General features: G+C 41.6%; 1 protein-coding gene across 2 annotated transcripts in view; it reads left to right on the top strand.

Moving 5' to 3' along the window:
* Positions 1-2822: 2822 nt before the first annotated feature.
* The window catches only part of BDNF (brain derived neurotrophic factor), a 49917-nt gene continuing 33866 nt past the window's right edge, over positions 2823-18873 (top strand). Inside the window, exon 1 of one of the 2 annotated variants that reach the window (XM_030560212.1) lies at positions 2823-2933. In XM_030560212.1, the coding sequence (XP_030416072.1) occupies positions 2931-2933 (3 nt within the window). In that variant the 5' untranslated portion in view covers positions 2823-2930. Of the gene's footprint in view, positions 2934-3826; positions 4007-18873 lie in introns of those variants that run through there. The other variant, XM_030560214.1, reaches the window with a different exon arrangement.

Below are 18873 nucleotides of genomic sequence, written 5' to 3'. Positions count from 1 at the left end.
AACATCAACACATTCAGTACAATACATCAATTTTCGAAAACTGAAGCTCCCTATCAAATAATCAACACTGCGTATCTTTGAAATATGGCTTGGATTTTTGAAAAATAAATGTTTGGCACTTCAGAGTGCGGTTTACAAGGCAAATGAGAGAAGTGGGTATAGTCATAAATTGACCATAGTTTAATACCAACACAAGATTTTATGCATAATTTCTTCTAGCTGCATACTATGTAAAAATCATAATTGGCTCTTAAGGAAGAAGCTCAACAATGCTATTCTGGACAACTTTGCTAGAGACCCTTGTAGTTTTTCCACAACATCTTGCACCCAGAACAATGGAGGAGGGAAGATGCCAGCTGTACCAGTCTTAGGGCAGCATCTGCTGGTTATTCCATGGATCAACATAAATGGATGTCATGGAAGATGCTGTTTGCTTTGTCTTCCAGACAAAGGTAACTGTTGAATCAATGACTTTCAGAGCTGGGCTGGGGATGGAGGGAGGCACAGGAACAACCAAACAGAATTCATATAACATCCCATGATAATAAATGGGGGGGAGGCCCAATGAACCTTAGATCAAATTAACACCTCTGCATCTTGCATTTGGATATTATTAGAGAATAACAGCCATAAACTTAGAGAGACTGTCTATGGATCTCCAACTTAGTCTGATCACACTGTAGTTTAACTCCAGTACTCCTCCAAATATAGAGAAATATTCACTCAAGCTATCATTTTTAGGAAGACATATATATTTAAAATGGGTTGTTTTTCCCATGCTTTTTGAGAGCTAGGATGGATTGGAAATTACCAAATAAATAAGAAAACAGCTATGGCAGGAAAAATAATGAAACTTTAACACATGCAAGCCTTTGTAGAAATGATAGTTGGGATTTATTTTCTACAGGGGAGAAATTGCACTTTGATCAAGCTGCTATAAAGAGTAATTCATAGCCTTGTATTTTATATGATAATATAATGTAACAAGGTTTCTTTCCTTAAATAAATAAATAAAAATGAAACATAAAAGACAACAAGTTTTCTGTTCTATGTATCCTGGTGTGAATCAAGATGAATATGTAGTTTACTAATCAAGTTAGCTTTGGTTAAAGAGATGTAACAATTTGGTTGTACAGTGGGCACTGGTTGACATGGCAGGCATTGACAGTCACCACAATCTGCAGCTGGATTCCTTTTGCAGTACCAGAGTGACCAATGGCATCATAGTTGAAGTTATGTATTTTTTAGGACCCAACGAGTGAAAAATGAGAAGAAAAGAAACCTATCACCATTTCTGCTGAATTAATAGAATTCCTTAGATTCATGCCAGACACTATGCTGTTCTTAAACTATAGGGGTTTGTCTTGGCATACCTTCATGATGACTTTTTAAATTAATCTAAGGTATCTATCTCTGTATGGGGGGGGGTGTTACATGGAGCAGTGTGAAAGTACCTTGGCATGTATCCACCACATCAGCTGCAATATACATCACTGGAACTGTATCTACGATTGTGTCTTAAGCAACTCTCCACCAGTGAATCCACCTTAGCGTTTGGGGAGGGGTGTATTCATTTCAACTTACTATTCCCGTCGCTTTAAAACTATATTAATGTCATCTATTAGCTTGGATGCTTTTCTACCTTTCTACCTTCTGACTAAAGCTTTTGTAATCTAGCGCTCATTCTGTTCTGAGACAGATAGCCACCAGCCATCCGTGTTCAGACTCACCATGCTTAGTAACCCTTATTTCAAACAATACACATAACTGGATTAACTAAATTGCAGTTAATCAATTTACGGGAAGAGGAGACACTGAATGATGCGAACATGTTTCTCTGGGTAATTCCACGGAGCTAGCTCCGAGCGCCAATTGGGTTATTTCACAGCACAAGACGCCAAGTTGGCTATACCAGTGTCGTTACTCACATTTAAAGCCATTACAGTATCCTAGATGCAGCGATAACTTCATTCAAACTCAGTCACTAGACGGAGGCTGAATTCCCCATACTTTTGGCTGTAACTTTTTTTTTTAATTAAGAAAGCTAAAACACTCAAGATCAAGGAAGAATGTTTCTAGATCAGTTGAAAAACAAATCTAACCGCCCCCCCCCATGCTAAAGTCCTGTAGTCAGAGGTGTCTTATCCAGACGTTCCCAAGGAACATCAGACGCAGATCTTGTTTCACAAAGCCGTGTCAAAAGGAGAGTAGGAAAGAGAAGTTTATTCAGAAGTTCTGCTTTTGTAAATTACAATGGTTTCCAAGTGATCTAGTCTTGACAACTGTACATATTCCTCTTTTGGCTATACTCTGCGGGAACTAGTATGCAACAAGTCCCTGGAGTGCTTTCCGTATTAGCTAGAGTGAACGTGACATTAAAAAGCCAAATGTTTTCTTACCTGTCACCAATGCAAATCTCCAGAGCCAGCTCATCTTGCACAGCCCCAGATGCGAGCCAGGAGGTTGTAGGAAAGTGATTTGGAGGCTGAGTTTATTGTATAGAGAGTGTCCAGAAAAGACTTTCCTCGGGAACTTTCTGTCAAACTCCCAATTTACTGGGAGGCGGTGAGAGTCACGTTTTATACCATGTTAGTTTGTAATCATTGGTAACCTCTCTCATTCATTAAAATCACGTAAGAACTCAAAGGGAAACGTGTCTCTGAGCTAAGGCGTTTGCGTAAATCTTTAGGTTTTTAAAAATCCCTGCCAGTTGCATTCTGTCTTCTGTAGTCACCAAGGTGGTGGAGAGTTTAAGCTTGCGGATATTGCAAAGGGTTATTAAATTCATAAGTCACACCAAGTGGTGGGCGATCCACTGAGCAAAGCAGAAGTTCTCACATGATGACTTCAAACAAGACACATTACCTTCCAGCATCTGTTGGAGAGACTGGATTTTAAGGCACTTCTGTCTCCAGGACAGCAAAGAAACAATGGTGAGTACCAATAAAAAATCTCTTTCTATAACTGCAAAAAATGTTTGATATGTTGCTTAACAACAGTATCTAATCTCATGGCTCAGCTTTCTAGTACCTAATAAGCCAAAGAATACAGCCCACTGAGGCCAGATGAATTCTGTTTTAGACAGTATAACTTTAATTGAAATGCTCTTTGATTTAAGACTGCGATGCAAAGACTGCGTATAACAAACTTGGAGCTGGGGACCTGGAATATCTGAGTGTTCAGTGCTGATGGCTCTGTCAAGTTCTGTCGTTCACTTTTTCTATGTGGGCATAGAGTCTGATATATGTGTGGCATATGTGGGTATTTCCTTGACATTTGTATGCACCATTGGTAGTGGGTTAATACAAGGAAATATAATGGCTACAAGGAGCAGCATCCCAATATTAAGAACCCTGGGTCTATCTACAGATGCTGGGGGGAAGGGGAGGAGAAAGAAACCCATAAGTGAATATAACCGATAAGGAAATTGGAGATTCTCTTTCAAAGCAAAGGGTCCAGTCAACATGTGATCATCTATTAACAGGAGGGTTTTGGCAAGGCAATATTCACGTGACCACGCGTGGGAAATGAAAGGAACTGTCTAAAGCGGTATCAAGTGTCACTTAATTAAAGTATAGGTTTTAGCCCTTTTCCTCCTGGAGCACCCTGTGCAGTCTTGGGAGCGCTGGGGGGAGAGGGGGTTCGATCAGTACCTTGGACAGGGGCACTGGGTTAGGCAGCGGTGGGAGCACCCCAGGTATCTGCTTCAATCCGGAGTGAATCCTGTAGCCCTTAAAAGGCGGCTATCCCTGAACATCAGCTCACACTAAAAGATCAGGCTGAAGGAGACACTCTCGTTTAGGAAGCTGATCGCACTTGTAACCAAGCCCCAGTTCTGTCGTCTCTTTGGAGCTGGCTGAAGTTGAATTCCTAGCGGTGCAGGCTGGAATAGGGGGCAAAAGAGTCTTGCAAGCTCCGGGGGTTGGTATAACGGTGTCAACTTTGGGAAATGCAAGTGTTTATCTCCAAGATCTAGCCACTGCTTGTGGTGTTAGCTGTGACTAAGGTAAGCACAGGGGTGCTAACCCCCTAGCAACAACACCTCTAGCTGCTGTCTATTATGTGGGGATTGTTTCCTGCTCTTTGCCTAGTTTTGTTACCTTTGTTGCTGACCTGTGTGTGGAAAGGAATAGAAAAGGTAGGAGAATCTTTGTGAGATTTCACTGAGACTTAAGTTAACTTATATCTGATTAAATCTAAGAATCTCTTCTCTCTCTCTCTCTCTGTGCATGCTTTAAAGATTAAACTGATCTTTAGATAATGAGATGCCGCTGATCTGTAGATAGAGATGCAACTGATTTTAGCTGGAGATGTAACTGATCTTTAGCTACATAGAGATTAACTGATTTCTAGATAGATCACTGATGCAGCTATGTGTGTTACATAGGATAGTATGCAAGAACTGTGCATGTCGCTTCTAATGTTGCTAAATCAAGATCTGTGTCTACTTTGCTATAATTAAACGGGGAGCTTCTGAAATTAACAACAATGAAGCCTTAACGCAAAAAAACAATTGGAGACCATTCTGGTGAGCCTTCTGCTCATCTCTCGCTCCTTTTTCCCCCTTCAATTCTTCCTACGTAGAAATGTAGCTAATAATATTTAGTCTCCGGGCTAAAAATAAGCTCTGGAAAGTCAGCAGTTTGGAAAAGCAGCAGCAGTAGCAGAAGCTTCTCGCAGGTAGCGAGGCTCCCGGGGTCTCTGGCTCTTTAAGGGGGCTGTTCTCTCTCTCACACACACAGAGTTTATTTGTCTTCCCCCCCCTCGAGCTTCCCCCAGCACTTGCCGGAGCGGAATGGGTGTCATTCCACCAGCGCACGGGGATCGGCTCGGAGGAGGCTCGCCTTCCCTGCCTTCTCTCCCCCTAGCCCAGTTTCAAGTCAGTATGCCCCATTTGGTGCAAAGGGAGTCCTGTTGGTCGGGGCTGGGAGGGTAGATCCTTGGGGGTGGCGTAGGGAGGAAGGCAGTGCAGCTGGGGAGAGAGGGATGCAATGCCCCCTGCCTCCCCCGGAGGATCGAGGTGCTACACATCCAGTAGGCGTGCAATGGCTTTAAATGGGGAGGCAGAGCCTCGCTCGGTGGAAACCTCTCGCCTCGGCTTCCCCCGCGCGGTTGCAGTGCAGGCTCGAGGCGCGGGGCCCTGGGAGCCGGGGGCGGACTGGCGGGCGGGGAGGGGGGTCTCCGGGAGTCACGAATCCGCTGCGCTGCGCGGACGCTGGCGCCCTCCCCAGCCGGAGCAGAGGCGGCTGCCCGGGCCCTGCCCCAGGGGCCGATCTGCTCTCCCTGCAGAGCGGTGATTCCCCTTTGTTCTCGGGGCACCTGCGGGCTCCGGCTAGGTGTGCGCCCACGGGCGGGCCCGCTCTCCCCGTCCGCCCCTCCCCGGGGACTAGACGATTTCCTGCCCCCTCCGGCAGCACCGCGCTCACGTAGCTCGGGGAAGAAGAGAGCAGCCCGCACAGGCTGGGCGATTTCACAACAGGGTGTGGTTACAACAAACAAACACACACACACACTGCAAGGGCAGGGAGGCACGGGGCGCCCGGGTCGGCACGCACACGGGGGGGTGACAGTGATGGACACCCCCCACCCCCCAGGAGCCCTGCAGGAATCGAGCCAGCGAGCCCCGCGGGAAATGACTCCTCTCCTCTCTCCACCGTGTTGGAGGGGTGATTTCTGCTTCAGCTGATGCAATCCCAAAGCGTGCGGCGAAGGAACTCCGAGGCACCAGCATCACCGCCACCTCCCACCTGCCCAGATGGTGCTGCTTTAAATACGGATCTGCAGGGCTTGCAAGCTTAAAGAGGAGACTCATGACGGAGGGGGAGCCATTAAAGGCGCAGCGCTCCCTTTCCTTTCACTCTACCTCTGATTGCCTCCCAAAATCTAATTCACACGCAGGGAAGAGGAGTAAATATTGTGACACTCCGCACTGCCTGGATTGATATGAAAAAAATCAGCTGTCAGTCTAAATTGCAGAGTTCACTTGCCTAGTGTGTTGCAAATCCCTGCCTCAGACTAATACAGTTGCTAAGGTTTCCAGTGAATGCACCGTTAAGGGAGGTATTATCCAGTTAGTGTAGTTGCCAATTTATCTGACAGTTGAACCGAGAAAATTGTAGGGCTGCTGCGGTGTTCTGGGAGGAAGGAAATGTTTTATTCCATCAGGAGACATAGTTTGCCGTTCTTGATGCGATGAACCTCAGGCTAATCCAAAGCAGTGTCATATAACTCTTTACTCAACATCCCTTGTCGCTCGTGATACGGGGACTTGATAAACAACCTCCCTGGAAAAGTACTGTCTACATATTACACCGACTGTTCAATACTGAAACCGAATTCAGCAAATAAAGCTAAAATGGAAATAGCTTGTTCTAATATACATAAGAAAACAACCAGAGTTTAAATGGTTAACACACACACACACACACACACACACACACACCACACACACACACCACTTCCATCTCAGAAAACAAATACAGCAATCACCTCAGATGTCAGGCATATTATTGTTTATTACATTTTCAATCATTAAAGTCTAATAATCTAGCTCCCCTACTGGAGAAACACTTATGAAAATCCTGGACTTGGTTGTAGAGGAGTTAGTCAAAATCTCCATGTTCTTCCATAGCATAATGACACAGGGAACTGGCTGCTGAGGTTACTATGCAGGTTGTGAGTTGAGGATGGGCAAGTGGGGAGATTTGTTGTGATCTGCATGTTTTTCCCCATTTCCTGCACTTACTTCTGAAACTTAACCTTACTTGGAATGCCAGTCAACCCAAAATAAGAAGCGTTTATTAACCAAACACAAGAAGGTGGGAAACCAGACAAGAAGAGAGCAATATCAAAACTGTTCTCTCTTTATCAACTGTTTTTAATGAACTCCCCTAATTTGCAATTTCCTTGAACGTAAAATCATCATCAACCCCCGTTCCCAACTCGAGTTTTTCTTTTGTCACCCAGGGATTGATCTACTATATGATATACTATATGAACACCTCTATTATTAATTAGTTGCTGTGTTTCTTGCTAAAACTCATCTAATTCCAAAAATAAATGATTCTTTCATATGTTATGTTGCCACGGAATTTCTATTGATATGCTGCTTCTACTCGATGGATAATTTTATTTATCTCCATCTATTTTAACTGTACAACTGTTACTTCTAGCTCTTGAATGTTCTTTTTCCCCACATTTCTCTCTTGCTCTCCCTCTCTCTTCTTTTGGCAAATTCTACCCATTCCTGGTAAAGATCAGTGGGCATGGGATATCTAACAAACAGGACTGGGCCAAATTCAGATACCCTTGCTCCCATTGGGCAATATATTACTCTGCAAGTAGGTTTCTCACTCCGTATTGGTTCCAAATGCCCTTCCATCTTGTGGCAGCCCCATCATCACACATACTGAGAAGGCATCATGGGCAAATGGACACCAGACCTTATATGACTGGACATGCCACATGTCTCTGGGACAGGCTCTGACTAATACCAGTGCAGTGAAAAAAACATGAACAACGTCTGTGACTTCCTATACCCACGTGCCAGAGAGATACTTTGCAGTGACTGCTCTGCTTAACTGAAAATATCTCTGAGAAATTCTCTTGCAAATGTATCACCAGAAAAATATACTATCCAGCATGGAATACACATAAAAACTGCCCACCCATTTTCATTATTTCACAAATGTGTGATGCGTGCTTGTGAGTGTCAGCATTAACATTTCCATCTGTTTCTGTATTGTTTCTATTCTTAGTTGATATATATTGGGCGTAGGTGTCTGAAAAGGATTTTTCCTCTCTCTGGGTTTCATGAAAGAATAAATGAGAGCCAAGTGCTAAAATAAATTTATTTGTGAATTTGACTAGGGCAATGTGAAATAGAAAAGATTCTAGACTGAACCTGTGAATTAATAGGAGTCTGCATAAGTAAAGACCTCAGGGTTTGGGGCCTTTGTGTTCTGCTAGGAAGTCCTCTGCTGAGCTCACTGACATAAAGAGTAAATAAGTTAGAAATACCATTCCTGTGCCTGACTTTCTTACACTTGCAGAATGTGCAGTATCAGTTACTAATATTTTGGCCTCCTTCTGCGCTTGCGATTTTCGGGCACAGTTTTGCAAACCATTTATGCACATGACCAACTTTCTTTGTCTGCTTAGTCCCACTCAGCTCCTTAGGGCAATCTCTATGGGACTACTTGCAGGAATAAAGTTACCACATGCTTGTGTGTTTGTAAGATTAAGCCCTTAGCTGCATATATCTTTTCAAATCTTCAGTTGTCCATGTACTCATAACTTCAGCAAGCAGAAGACTCTACATACTATATATAACTTAAACTCTGTATGGGTCTTCCTCTGTGGCAAAATTGAACATGGCTCTGTTGCCACTAAAGTTAATAGAAGTTTTGCAATTGTCTGCAACAGGAGTACAGCCTGATCCCATTGACTGTATATTGCAATTTCTATGTCTCCTTGAACATAGTAGCAAAGGACAGAATCTTCTAGGCTACTTGGGAAAAACTCCTCTTATTGACGTCACTGACAGACATAGGCCTGATTCTCACCTTTGAGCTATAGCTGGGCTCCCCTGCTTCCCAAGGCAGCTAGGGGTCATTTCTGTCTGTGGCAGACCTTAAAGCAGCCTCCTGGCTGCTTCTTTGAATAGGGCTGATTTCTTATGGTCCCACACTGGCTGACAATCACCCTAATGCAGTGCACTCTGGCTATGCCCCTTCCAACCACAATACACTTGCTGTGTGCCAGGGGCTAAAAGAAATTTCTGTAGAACTAGCTTTATGGTAACTGTTGGGCTCCCTGCATTTCATGAAGCTTTATAGCCCCTTTGTGCCCCTGGAGCATTAGTGTGGGACATTAGCAAAGGGGCATTAATGGCATAGGATCTCTCCCTATGAATTTGCATTTATAATTCCTCCCCAGCCCCCCTCACCCATTCTCCTCCCCCACATTTTATGTGGTTGTTGGAGAGGTCCAGTCTTTCTGACTTTCTTCAGACATAGCACACAGAAACAGAATTTAACAAGCTGGATATTTAAGCCATATATTGTAGCCTCCAAGTTATTTTGACATTCAATAAGAAGGCTTAAGTAACATGTTCATTAAGTTATAACTTTCTCACTAGTTTGCCATTTAAAATCCTTATTGAATGTACCACATGTGGAAAGAATGAATTCCCTCTTGAAACAGTTAGTAAACTACAAACATCTGAAGTGAACGCATTGGTTAGTGATGCTGGAAATACAGAGACTTTTAAAGACATAGATCTAACTATGATTGTAAAAAAATAATGGTTCATTTTTGGAAGGAGCAGAGAGTCTGTATCAACTACAACATTCATATGTTTTGTGCCACAAAGGAGGTCTAATTATGCAAGTTGTTTCCTTTTTAAAATAGAAGGCATTATATCTTGAAATTCACTGTGTGTTATGAATAATGCATTAAACAGCCATGGCACTAGATAATTAGATGGACCAACTAAGAGGAATATGAAAGGGGACTGGTAGCCCAAGAATTACAGGTGTGTGGATATTTTGAGATCCAGGAAACACTAAAGATCTGGCCTTAGCTGCCTTAGCCTCATGAAGATAATTATGAGGAAATGTGGGTGGAGAAACCTAGATGATTGCAGCTGTTCAGAACACAATTGGCACAGACGCCCACATTGGACATGATTACCCTTTGAGGAGGCAGTTATTGACTTTTTACAGATGCCATAGTTAAAATGATGTCTTAAGTTTATTGGATGACAGGCTTCTGTCTAGAAAGCTGTCGTTGTCATTACAATAAATGTCAAAATACATGCTGAAGTATTCAAGAAACCTTTAAATCTTGGTTCCCTTCATCAAGAGTTGAATAGCAAATGACCTCTAAAGTCACCATAAATGTGAATATATCTGAGAATGTACCTTTGTTACAGAGCCCCTGTGCAATGTGAACCTGTGCAGTTTGTAAGAAGTTTGTTTGGGCTGCTTTAAAGGAAGAATGGAAGGAAAAGCAGGCAGTATGGTCACGGGACTGGGCATGATAATATCTCAGTATATTGCTACTTGAACTGCTGTTGACTCTGGGCACATCACAGCATCTCTGTGTGCCTCTGTTTCCCCATCAACAGTCCCCATAACAATACTTCCCGTCCTTTGCAAAGCATTTTCATATATAAGTTGAGAAGTGATACATGAGCCAAGTATCTGTCAGATTCTTTTTTTAAATGAGGATTTATTAAGAAACATTCATGAATGTTGAGATTGGTGACACTGGAAACTTATATCATCTAGTCACAGAGCAAATAGGATGTAACAATGTAGGTTTATTTATTACCTTTTCTAGTGTGTTGCCCTAATATTATAAAGCTTTGGGAACTTCAGCATATCCACATCAGACCCGATCCTGCATACAGATGTCTATGTGGAATTATTCCTTGCACATCCTGTTAAAACAATACTCTGGAACACTGTCCAATGCGCAAGCAAGTGGAGCAGTGGCTAGTAAATATTCTTACTTGTGCTAGTCTAGGATCACTTACCCCTTACCCAACTCTTATCCAGCCCCTCCCTAAGGAGTTGAAAAAGTGGGTGTTGAGGAGGGATTGGCTCAACCCTACTTATGCCACATACATAGTGGGCATGCAAAACCTGAACTGTTACTCCACTCCCATAACAGGAATAAACTGCCCCTTAGGCAGTTACTTCTGTTGAGGATCTGGTGTCAGGGTGTAATGTACCTGAAGATATACAAGTACATTATAGCTGCAGAACTTGAAGCCTGTCTCAACCAGTCCTGTGGGTTAGAGCTTTTTGTCTAATATTTATAAAGTTTGTTATGCTTAGCTTGTTATGTGCTACAGTTTCCTTTCCAGCACGCGGTAAATATCCTTTACCAAATGGTGTGGGAGGGTGGGGGAATCCCAGGTGTGCAGTTACAACAAAACACTCAGAAAAAAATAAATTTACAACAAAACATGTTCACCTGCTACATCCCCACAATGTAACAGTTAACTATTGGTGCAAATGTACCTCATGCATGCATAGTGCATAATATCTCCCTTTGCCTGGGAAGTTTTCCCAATTTCTTCCACAGACAATTACACTGTTTCCATTTTAGAGTCTTTTTTTAAAGAAGGCCAAAGTCTGCATGCAAAAATTCAATAACAATTTATATCCTATATTTGTGTGTGCAATTAATACAACTGTATGTGCAAATGGCTTGTTACACATCTCAATAAGAATGAATCTGATTTCTGCGTATAATCAGTTATAGTTTACATCTGTGCTTGCATTTGTGTACACAGCCCATGGACTTACAGACTTCTTTGCAAATTTGGCCCTTAAAGTTGAGGATTAGAGCTGGTCAGGAAATAGTTCTTATTTGCCAAAAGATTTTAAATTTCAAAGTTATTTTTGTTTAGAAGAGCTCACAACAGACCCATTATTCATTTTTTAAATATTTTTCCATATCTCCATTGAAAACATTATAGAAAATGCTATAAAAATGTTGACAAACAAATGTTATCAAATTTTCAAAATAAAATACTACAAACCTGTTAAATGAAGAATGTCATATTTAAATAATATTAATTAAAAAGTATTTAATTAAAAAAACACAGCTGTTTGTTTGAAAAATCTGACCAGCTCTATTGAGAAGGTGATGCTAGGCTGAGATAAATTCTAGCACTGGTATTTTCCTGTGGATGTAAGGCTGACCAGATCTCTCAACTAGCCTTCATTTCAAGGGATGTCACTCATTGTAATCCAGGGGGTACCTGTGTTACACACACATGATGTCTCCTCATTTTTAATTGTTGAAAATTAATTACATCTGAAATAATGAAACCAAGGTTACAGAAAGAGTCATTCATACTAAAGGAATGCACCCTACAGCATTTTATGTTTTCTTCATAAATAATTTTGTGTCCCTCATTTTGGGTCTTTGTCACATTGTGTGTACATTTGGGCCATGGCGTGGTGAGAGAGATGAGCCCAGCCATGAATCTCTGTCTGTCGCCTCCTTTTCCCCTCCCACTCCATATCAAATCCATTTGTTTCTTATCCCTCAATAGTTGCCTTACATACAATAGTTCTTCCCAATCCCCAGTTACATCTGATATGCAGTGACAATAGCACTTTCAACCCACCATCTGCTTTTCTGTTCTCCAATCCTTACACCTAGTCTCAATCATCAATCTCGCACCCATGGACATTTTCCAGAAGCCTCATGGCTTATCTTGGTGGTAGCAGAGCTCTCTCCTAGATTATCATTCTCTTAAATGTACAGAGGTTTCCCCTAAACTACTGTTCTTGGCACCAAATAATCATTCTGTGCTACCTACCTACCTTCCTACTGAAGATTTCGTGCAGGGCTCACAAACATGTATCAAACAGCTCTAAAATTTTAGTGAGCCTACAAGACATGAAGAGAAGACCAAGCCTCAATTTTTGAGGCATAGCCAGAAAAATGTGTTTGATACAGCCAGTATTGTGTATGCATTTAGCTGTAGACCTTTATCTTAGAGGATGGGAAGAAAATGGGATCCAGTTTGAGGCATGGAACTCAGGGCATCAAGAAAACTAAAGGAAGTGAACATTACCAAATTTCTTTTCTTCTAGGTTCATACCAATCTCTGACAATATGAAATTGGCAAGCCAGCCTGACAGAGAGTAATAGGAATGTGATGATATGCCTCCCTGCCCACAAGTGGCTATTTCACCAGATGCTATTTCTGTATGAGAGCTGCCTGGCACATTGATTAACAAAATAACTTCTTGGCTTTCTTCTGCCAGTGCTGTTCACATGGTGATTGTGTGTTACGCCTATTCCCTCTTGAAAACTGGAGGTCAGCTAGAGTTCAGTACATGTTCCCTTAGGAAACTATTGGGGATGCTACAGCCACAAAGCAGAAACTCCTTCAGCTCAGTTTGCCCATGTTTCCTGATCCTTCAGGGTCACTGTCTCAAGCTAGGCTTCCCAAATTGTTTTTGCAGGCCAAAATGGCAACAATGTGTCCATTCTCAGCAACTGCAAGGTTCTACAATCAACTTGATGATAACTTTTGAATGCTATGCTACGTTTGATGGCAGCAATTAACACCCTCCCTCCCATTACAGATCTGCCCACTGTCTCCAATAGAGTTTAAAATATTGTCACCTGAATGACTTGTCTCGCAGACAGAAAGAAAAAGAGGGGGGAGCAGGAAGGAATAGGGTGCTAGCACTGGGGGAATGGGGAACAATGATGTGTGGTGAAGGGAACAAACAGAACCCTGGACAAGTAATGGATGTGGGAATGAGGAGATACAAAGAGCTTCAACAAGGATGGGGAAAAGGGAAATGAGGCAGAACACAGACATCCTGGCATGTGAGTGGGGACAAGTATATGGAGGAGGGTGATGTACAGAGCTCATGACATGGGGATGAAAGGAGAAGTAGGGAGGTAAGGGGGAGTCTAGGGCACGCAGAGTCGCTGGCATGGGGAGAAGTTGGAATGGGAGATAAATAGAACCCCTGACATGAGGAAGGAAGGGAGTAGGGGATTGCAGAGTCCCTGAAAGATGGGAATGCGAAGGTGGCACACAAGTGTCTTGTGGGATGGAATGGAGGAATGCAAAGAGCCCCTGGTGCATGCAATGCACTCGGCCTACAGAAGCAACAGAGTGTGCAAAATTTCTAATAGCCTTAATTCAAACTTTGGAATGCAAATCAGCCCATTCTTAAACTTCTTCTAGAAAGAGGCTGCCTAATCTCTAGTACAAAGAATGACAAAAAACAAAAATAGCACAACAAAAAATACCCTCCGTGCAGCTACAAATATTCCTTAACCTTACAGTTTATAGTCCCAGAACATAGACACCAGCATTGCTGTGAAACAATCCAGCTGTGAGGTAGAAGCACCATGCAAATGACTACTTCCAGCACTTCAGAATGTATACACCTAATGCAGCAGTAAGGTGTAGATTATAAACTGGAACAGGACTTATCTAGGCCACAACCACTGACGAGCTTGTTTCACTCCACTAATTTTCATAAGTGCCATTGCAACTTGGCATGACAGAGAGTGTGATACACCCAAGCAGAACATAGGTATAGATGATAAAAGAAGGGACATCATTCCAAAATATGACTTTCCGCACATAGTGAAAAGAGTGCCATATACTCATAAGCATTCCCAAACCTTTCACATTTCCATACACTAGTATTACTACAAACAAGCTTTGGGTGGGAAGAGCATTTTGACTATTTGCAAGTTATTTAATTCGAGTGCCATTGGGAGATGGAGATGGGGTAAAGCAGGGTGATTAAGAGGATTTTTGTGGATGGGAACACCGGGATGTGACCAGCAAACTGACAGTATTTAAAATGGGCCCTCACCTACAGAGGCCCTCATCTTGCAGTCAATACATGAGGAGTCCCACTGATGTTAAAAAGAATCCTGGTGTGAGGGAAAAGCTGAGAATTGGGCCCAATATAAGGTGAACAAACCCCCAACAAGTAAAAAGTCAATGGTTTTTTGGTAACTGTACTATCCAGGTCTTTGATGATGTGTGAGTCTCTTGTGCAATTCAATAGCAAATAACTTGGTGAGAGCAGTTGTCTGCATTTTTATGAGTCAAAGCTTCTTCTGGGCTATCAATAAACAGTATCCAAAAATTCATGGGCCAATTTGGCTGGTGCAGCAGCTACTTATACCAAGTTTATCTTTTAACCAGCGAGTATATTTTTTCTCATAAATAAGTCACATTTGTTACAACTTTACTTTATTGATATTTAAATTAGACCCTCTTCACAATGCTCTTTCTTTAAATTAATAAAATCATTAACAAAGTGTTAAGAGCATGCAAGTTAGGGCTCCTAAGAACAGTACTTCCAGCTCGCTCGAGTAATATTTATTGACAGTTAAACTTCCTAAAAGAAAAAAATGGTGCAATTTTATTTTTAATTGCATTAAAATAAGGGCCTCTAGTTAGGAAACTAATTGAAAATATACCTTTAAATTATATTAGTTCTCATTTAGTTTATTTGACAATGACATAACTACTTATAAGGTGCTTATTTAACACAGCTATTAAACATTAATAACAAGAAGCAATAGTCAAAATGTCATAATTTACATATGAAGAGATTTCCCTCAGTTCAACTCCTATCTAAAAATGACATAGTCTGAGAGTCAAAGTAACATGTTCTGTTGCAATGAGTTTTGCAACAAAACTATTTTTTTTAATATTTAAAATCCAATGAAAAAATGTTGAATATTTAACATTCTGTATCCTGTGATGGGAATTAAAATAAAAAAGAAGAGATCTTTAGGCCTCATCAATGTGCTCTAGGTACAGTATCAGAGTATATTATTCATATTATGAGATGTAACCCAAATTAGTAAACCGAAGGGGAAAAAGCTATACATGCCTAGAAGGGTAAAGGCTCATGCTTAGAAAATACAGCATGGCAAAGCAATGAACGGAAATAAAAATACATCCATAATTGTCTACAGTCTCTGTAGAAGAAAGTAATGTTTAAAATAAAATGCTCAGTTCTGCCCCAATTTACACTCCATGCATCCCTGTTGACTTCAGTGGTGGTTACATTAATGTAACTATGGACACAATGAGGACAGTGTATTGCATGTAGCAAAAATAAATTATAGGTAAAAAGAAAGCAAAAGCTAACAAAAATCACAAATGCAATACGAGGAAAGAGTATAAAACCAAAACCCAGTTCTTGAAGGCATTCACATTACAGCAGTATAACAACAGAACGGAAAAGAAACGGTGTCCATGGAATAACCGTGCAAGATATTATTTACATATTTGCACTTCCTGGGTATTAACCCTTGAACCAGCAAACAAAATGCCTGGTCCAATGTCCCCTCAAGTCAATGGGTGCATTTCTAGTCTCTTCTGTGGGCTTTGGATCACACCCCAAACTCAGACTAAAAGAGTTAACTGAAGTTGCACTGAAATGCACATCAGGGCTGAAGAAGGGAATCAGATGTTCCAGGGCCAGGGTAACTGTTGCAAGTTTCAGATGGGCATGGGATTATGAGGAGTAGTATAATAGATGTGCTTTAATGCCTTGGTTCTGTGTGGAGTGGTGGTCATGTGGTTCCATACTACATGTAAGCACACTGGCCACCCCTGATTGGCAGATCACATGCTTACTTCCCCTTACACATACTCATCGCCCTGCTGAGAACCGACACAGAAGGTACTTCCATGGTGCAGCTTCCTCCTGTGAGGCTCTCCATGGTGAAAAAATGCACAGTTTAGGCCTTGCACGCCCAAGCAGGGCATGTCAGAGTTTGGTGCACAGAAGTGAACAGGTTTCATCCAGGAAATGGTATACAGCACAGGGAAAATTATTTTAAAATATATCTTAACAAACATATATTGGTTTTTAAATAGAAATCATATGGTAGTTACATCTGAGAGTTACTGATTGGGGTCTACAACCTGCATTAGCAGAGGGGTGGGCTAGACTACATCTAACACATCTTTTCATTTCTGATTTCTATTAATCTAATCTAGCTCAAGGAATATACTTGTCATGAAGTGCCACATCCAGAGAGTTATTTGGTGGCCCATACAATTAATTTATGCACTAAAGTTTGAAAGTTTGAAGCATGATATATTCAAGCTTGTGGGGGGTGGGGGGAACTAATGAGAGCTTCACAATTACAATTAATAAAACAATGAATTATACAAATTGCTCTCCCAGTGCAAAGCTGCCCATAAATCAATTTACCCAGAGAATCTCCCCAGTATCCTCACTAGGCATAGTGCTGCCATAGTGGCTCCTACACCAACTACCCCACTCTGTGGCCAGCACTGGAGGTGTAGCTGGAGGAAAGAGGTTATAGATAGACTATCCCCTACCTCCCAGCTAACACCAGCTGCTGCAAGGACCCCATGGAACCCTACAAGGATATGGATACCCATTGCAGAGACATTGGCATCCTTCTGGCTGTGGTAACATGCACCAGGGAATGGACTGACACAAAACATACCAAGGATCAGGAGTAGGGGTGGGAATGCGTAGACCATTTACAGTCATCTGTGCACACACAGCATCCCCTCACGTGTACCAACTATTCTTCAGCCTCAGTTGAGGGCTCAACTCATTTTATCAAGAAGAAAAAGTTAAAAAGATTGGAAGACTGACACCTGTCTCTCTGTTGAGCTCAAATGACGAATGTTTTAAGTCTACATACACAGTGGTGCCAGTTATTCAGTTAATGGTAGATTTACAATCCCAAATATTTGATAAAATGAAAGACAGCAAACAAAAGTGTTTTAAGGACTATCTTAGTCCTATCCACAACTCATTCAATAAAGGTCCGTCTCACCACAAGCCATAGGTATTGAATGAGAAGAACAAAGTGTGGTTTGGGGTTAGTTTCTAGTACAATATTTAATTTGTCTCAATGCATTGACATTTATGTTCCAAAACTAAACCATCTTCCACAGTTTTTCAGATGTTTCATTTTCTGACACTTGAACATGAACAATGTTCTTCATGCACAGAAGTACCTCTCTGATGAGCTATTTGAATATGCTATTCAAAAAAACACTGACTAGTTAAAACTGAAAGGACTGTGCATCATAGATGTACCTGTGCTTTAAAGAGGTGAGCCAAACCCCTGGAATTCATTAGAAAAAAAGATCAAGACTCATTGCTGTGCATGGTATTGGATGCCTCAATCTGGAAATGGTGAAAGGAAGGATTACTGGAAATAATTATAATAGCTGACAGCTATACACGCTCTTCATTCTCAAGAATCTCAAGATGCTGTATAAACATTTACATGTACAGGAATCCCCTAACTCACTTCTGAGCCTGGAATGTGGCAGCTGTTTAAAAGTGCACAGCAGCAGTATAAAACTAATGGCATGACATCCTACAAAGGAAAATCTAGTGGCAAATTCTGCTCTCAGACACACACATCGATGCTACCCCTCACACACATAACCCCAACTCTGACCCCCCCTTAATATCAGTGGGACTCCCACACCTGCAGGATGTGTGTGTTTGTTTTTTAAATACAAATAACATTAGCCCGTAGAAGAGTTTTCTAAGGTCTGTTACAGATGTTTCATCCAATGGTTTGCAGCGTTATTTTTAAGATATCAAAAAGACAAACTATGAGTAGATGATTAACTGGTTAAGTTTTGGTAAGAAACATACATGCTGCAGGGGCTGACTAGATGCTTGGTTTAGTTTATGATACTGCTATAATCAGATCCTTTTAAAAATTAAAAATAATTCATTATAACACGTCTAATTGAAATACTCTGAACACTTACAGGAAAGGGGAGATGAGTCAATCCCAACACCTTTCACCCTCACGTGCAGCAGCAGTTTTCTGATCTCCCTTAACCATAGAGCTCCAATAGCAGGATTCATCTCAGAAGTACGTCTCTCTCTGTCTAGCTAATCTACCTAACTATGGCTCATGTTTCCCCAGCCCTGAGGAATCACATACAGCCTCTTTTGGAGGGGGGAGGGGGAGGGATTTTCTTTTTTCTTTACCGTGTCTGCAACTGCTTTTGATTCTCCTTTTTGTTATTTCATCCACTCTTCCCCGTCATCGCCAAGAGCTATGCATTCAGGACCTCTCTTTGTTAGTCATGAGGGTCATGCAGTGAACATTAGAATTGCTCAGGTACTGCACAGTAGTCACCGGATACTCCGATGCACAACCCAGATACTTTGCTCTCTGCTCAGACACTAATTTTTTAATGCCTGCAAGAGCACATGAGAGTAATGCAGTGACACCGATTAAACTAATTCCCATTTTCTATGTGTATTGTGAGTGCAAGACAGGTATAGATACAACTTTGAATTTTCCTTCTGGAGGGGGCTTGCTGTA

Source organism: Gopherus evgoodei, chromosome 4 (assembly GCF_007399415.2).
Source record: "Gopherus evgoodei ecotype Sinaloan lineage chromosome 4, rGopEvg1_v1.p, whole genome shotgun sequence".
In the NCBI taxonomy this organism is placed as follows: Eukaryota; Metazoa; Chordata; order Testudines; family Testudinidae; genus Gopherus; species Gopherus evgoodei.
The sequence above is the reverse complement of the archived record's forward strand: the minus strand, read 5'-3'. Positions and strand labels throughout refer to the sequence as shown.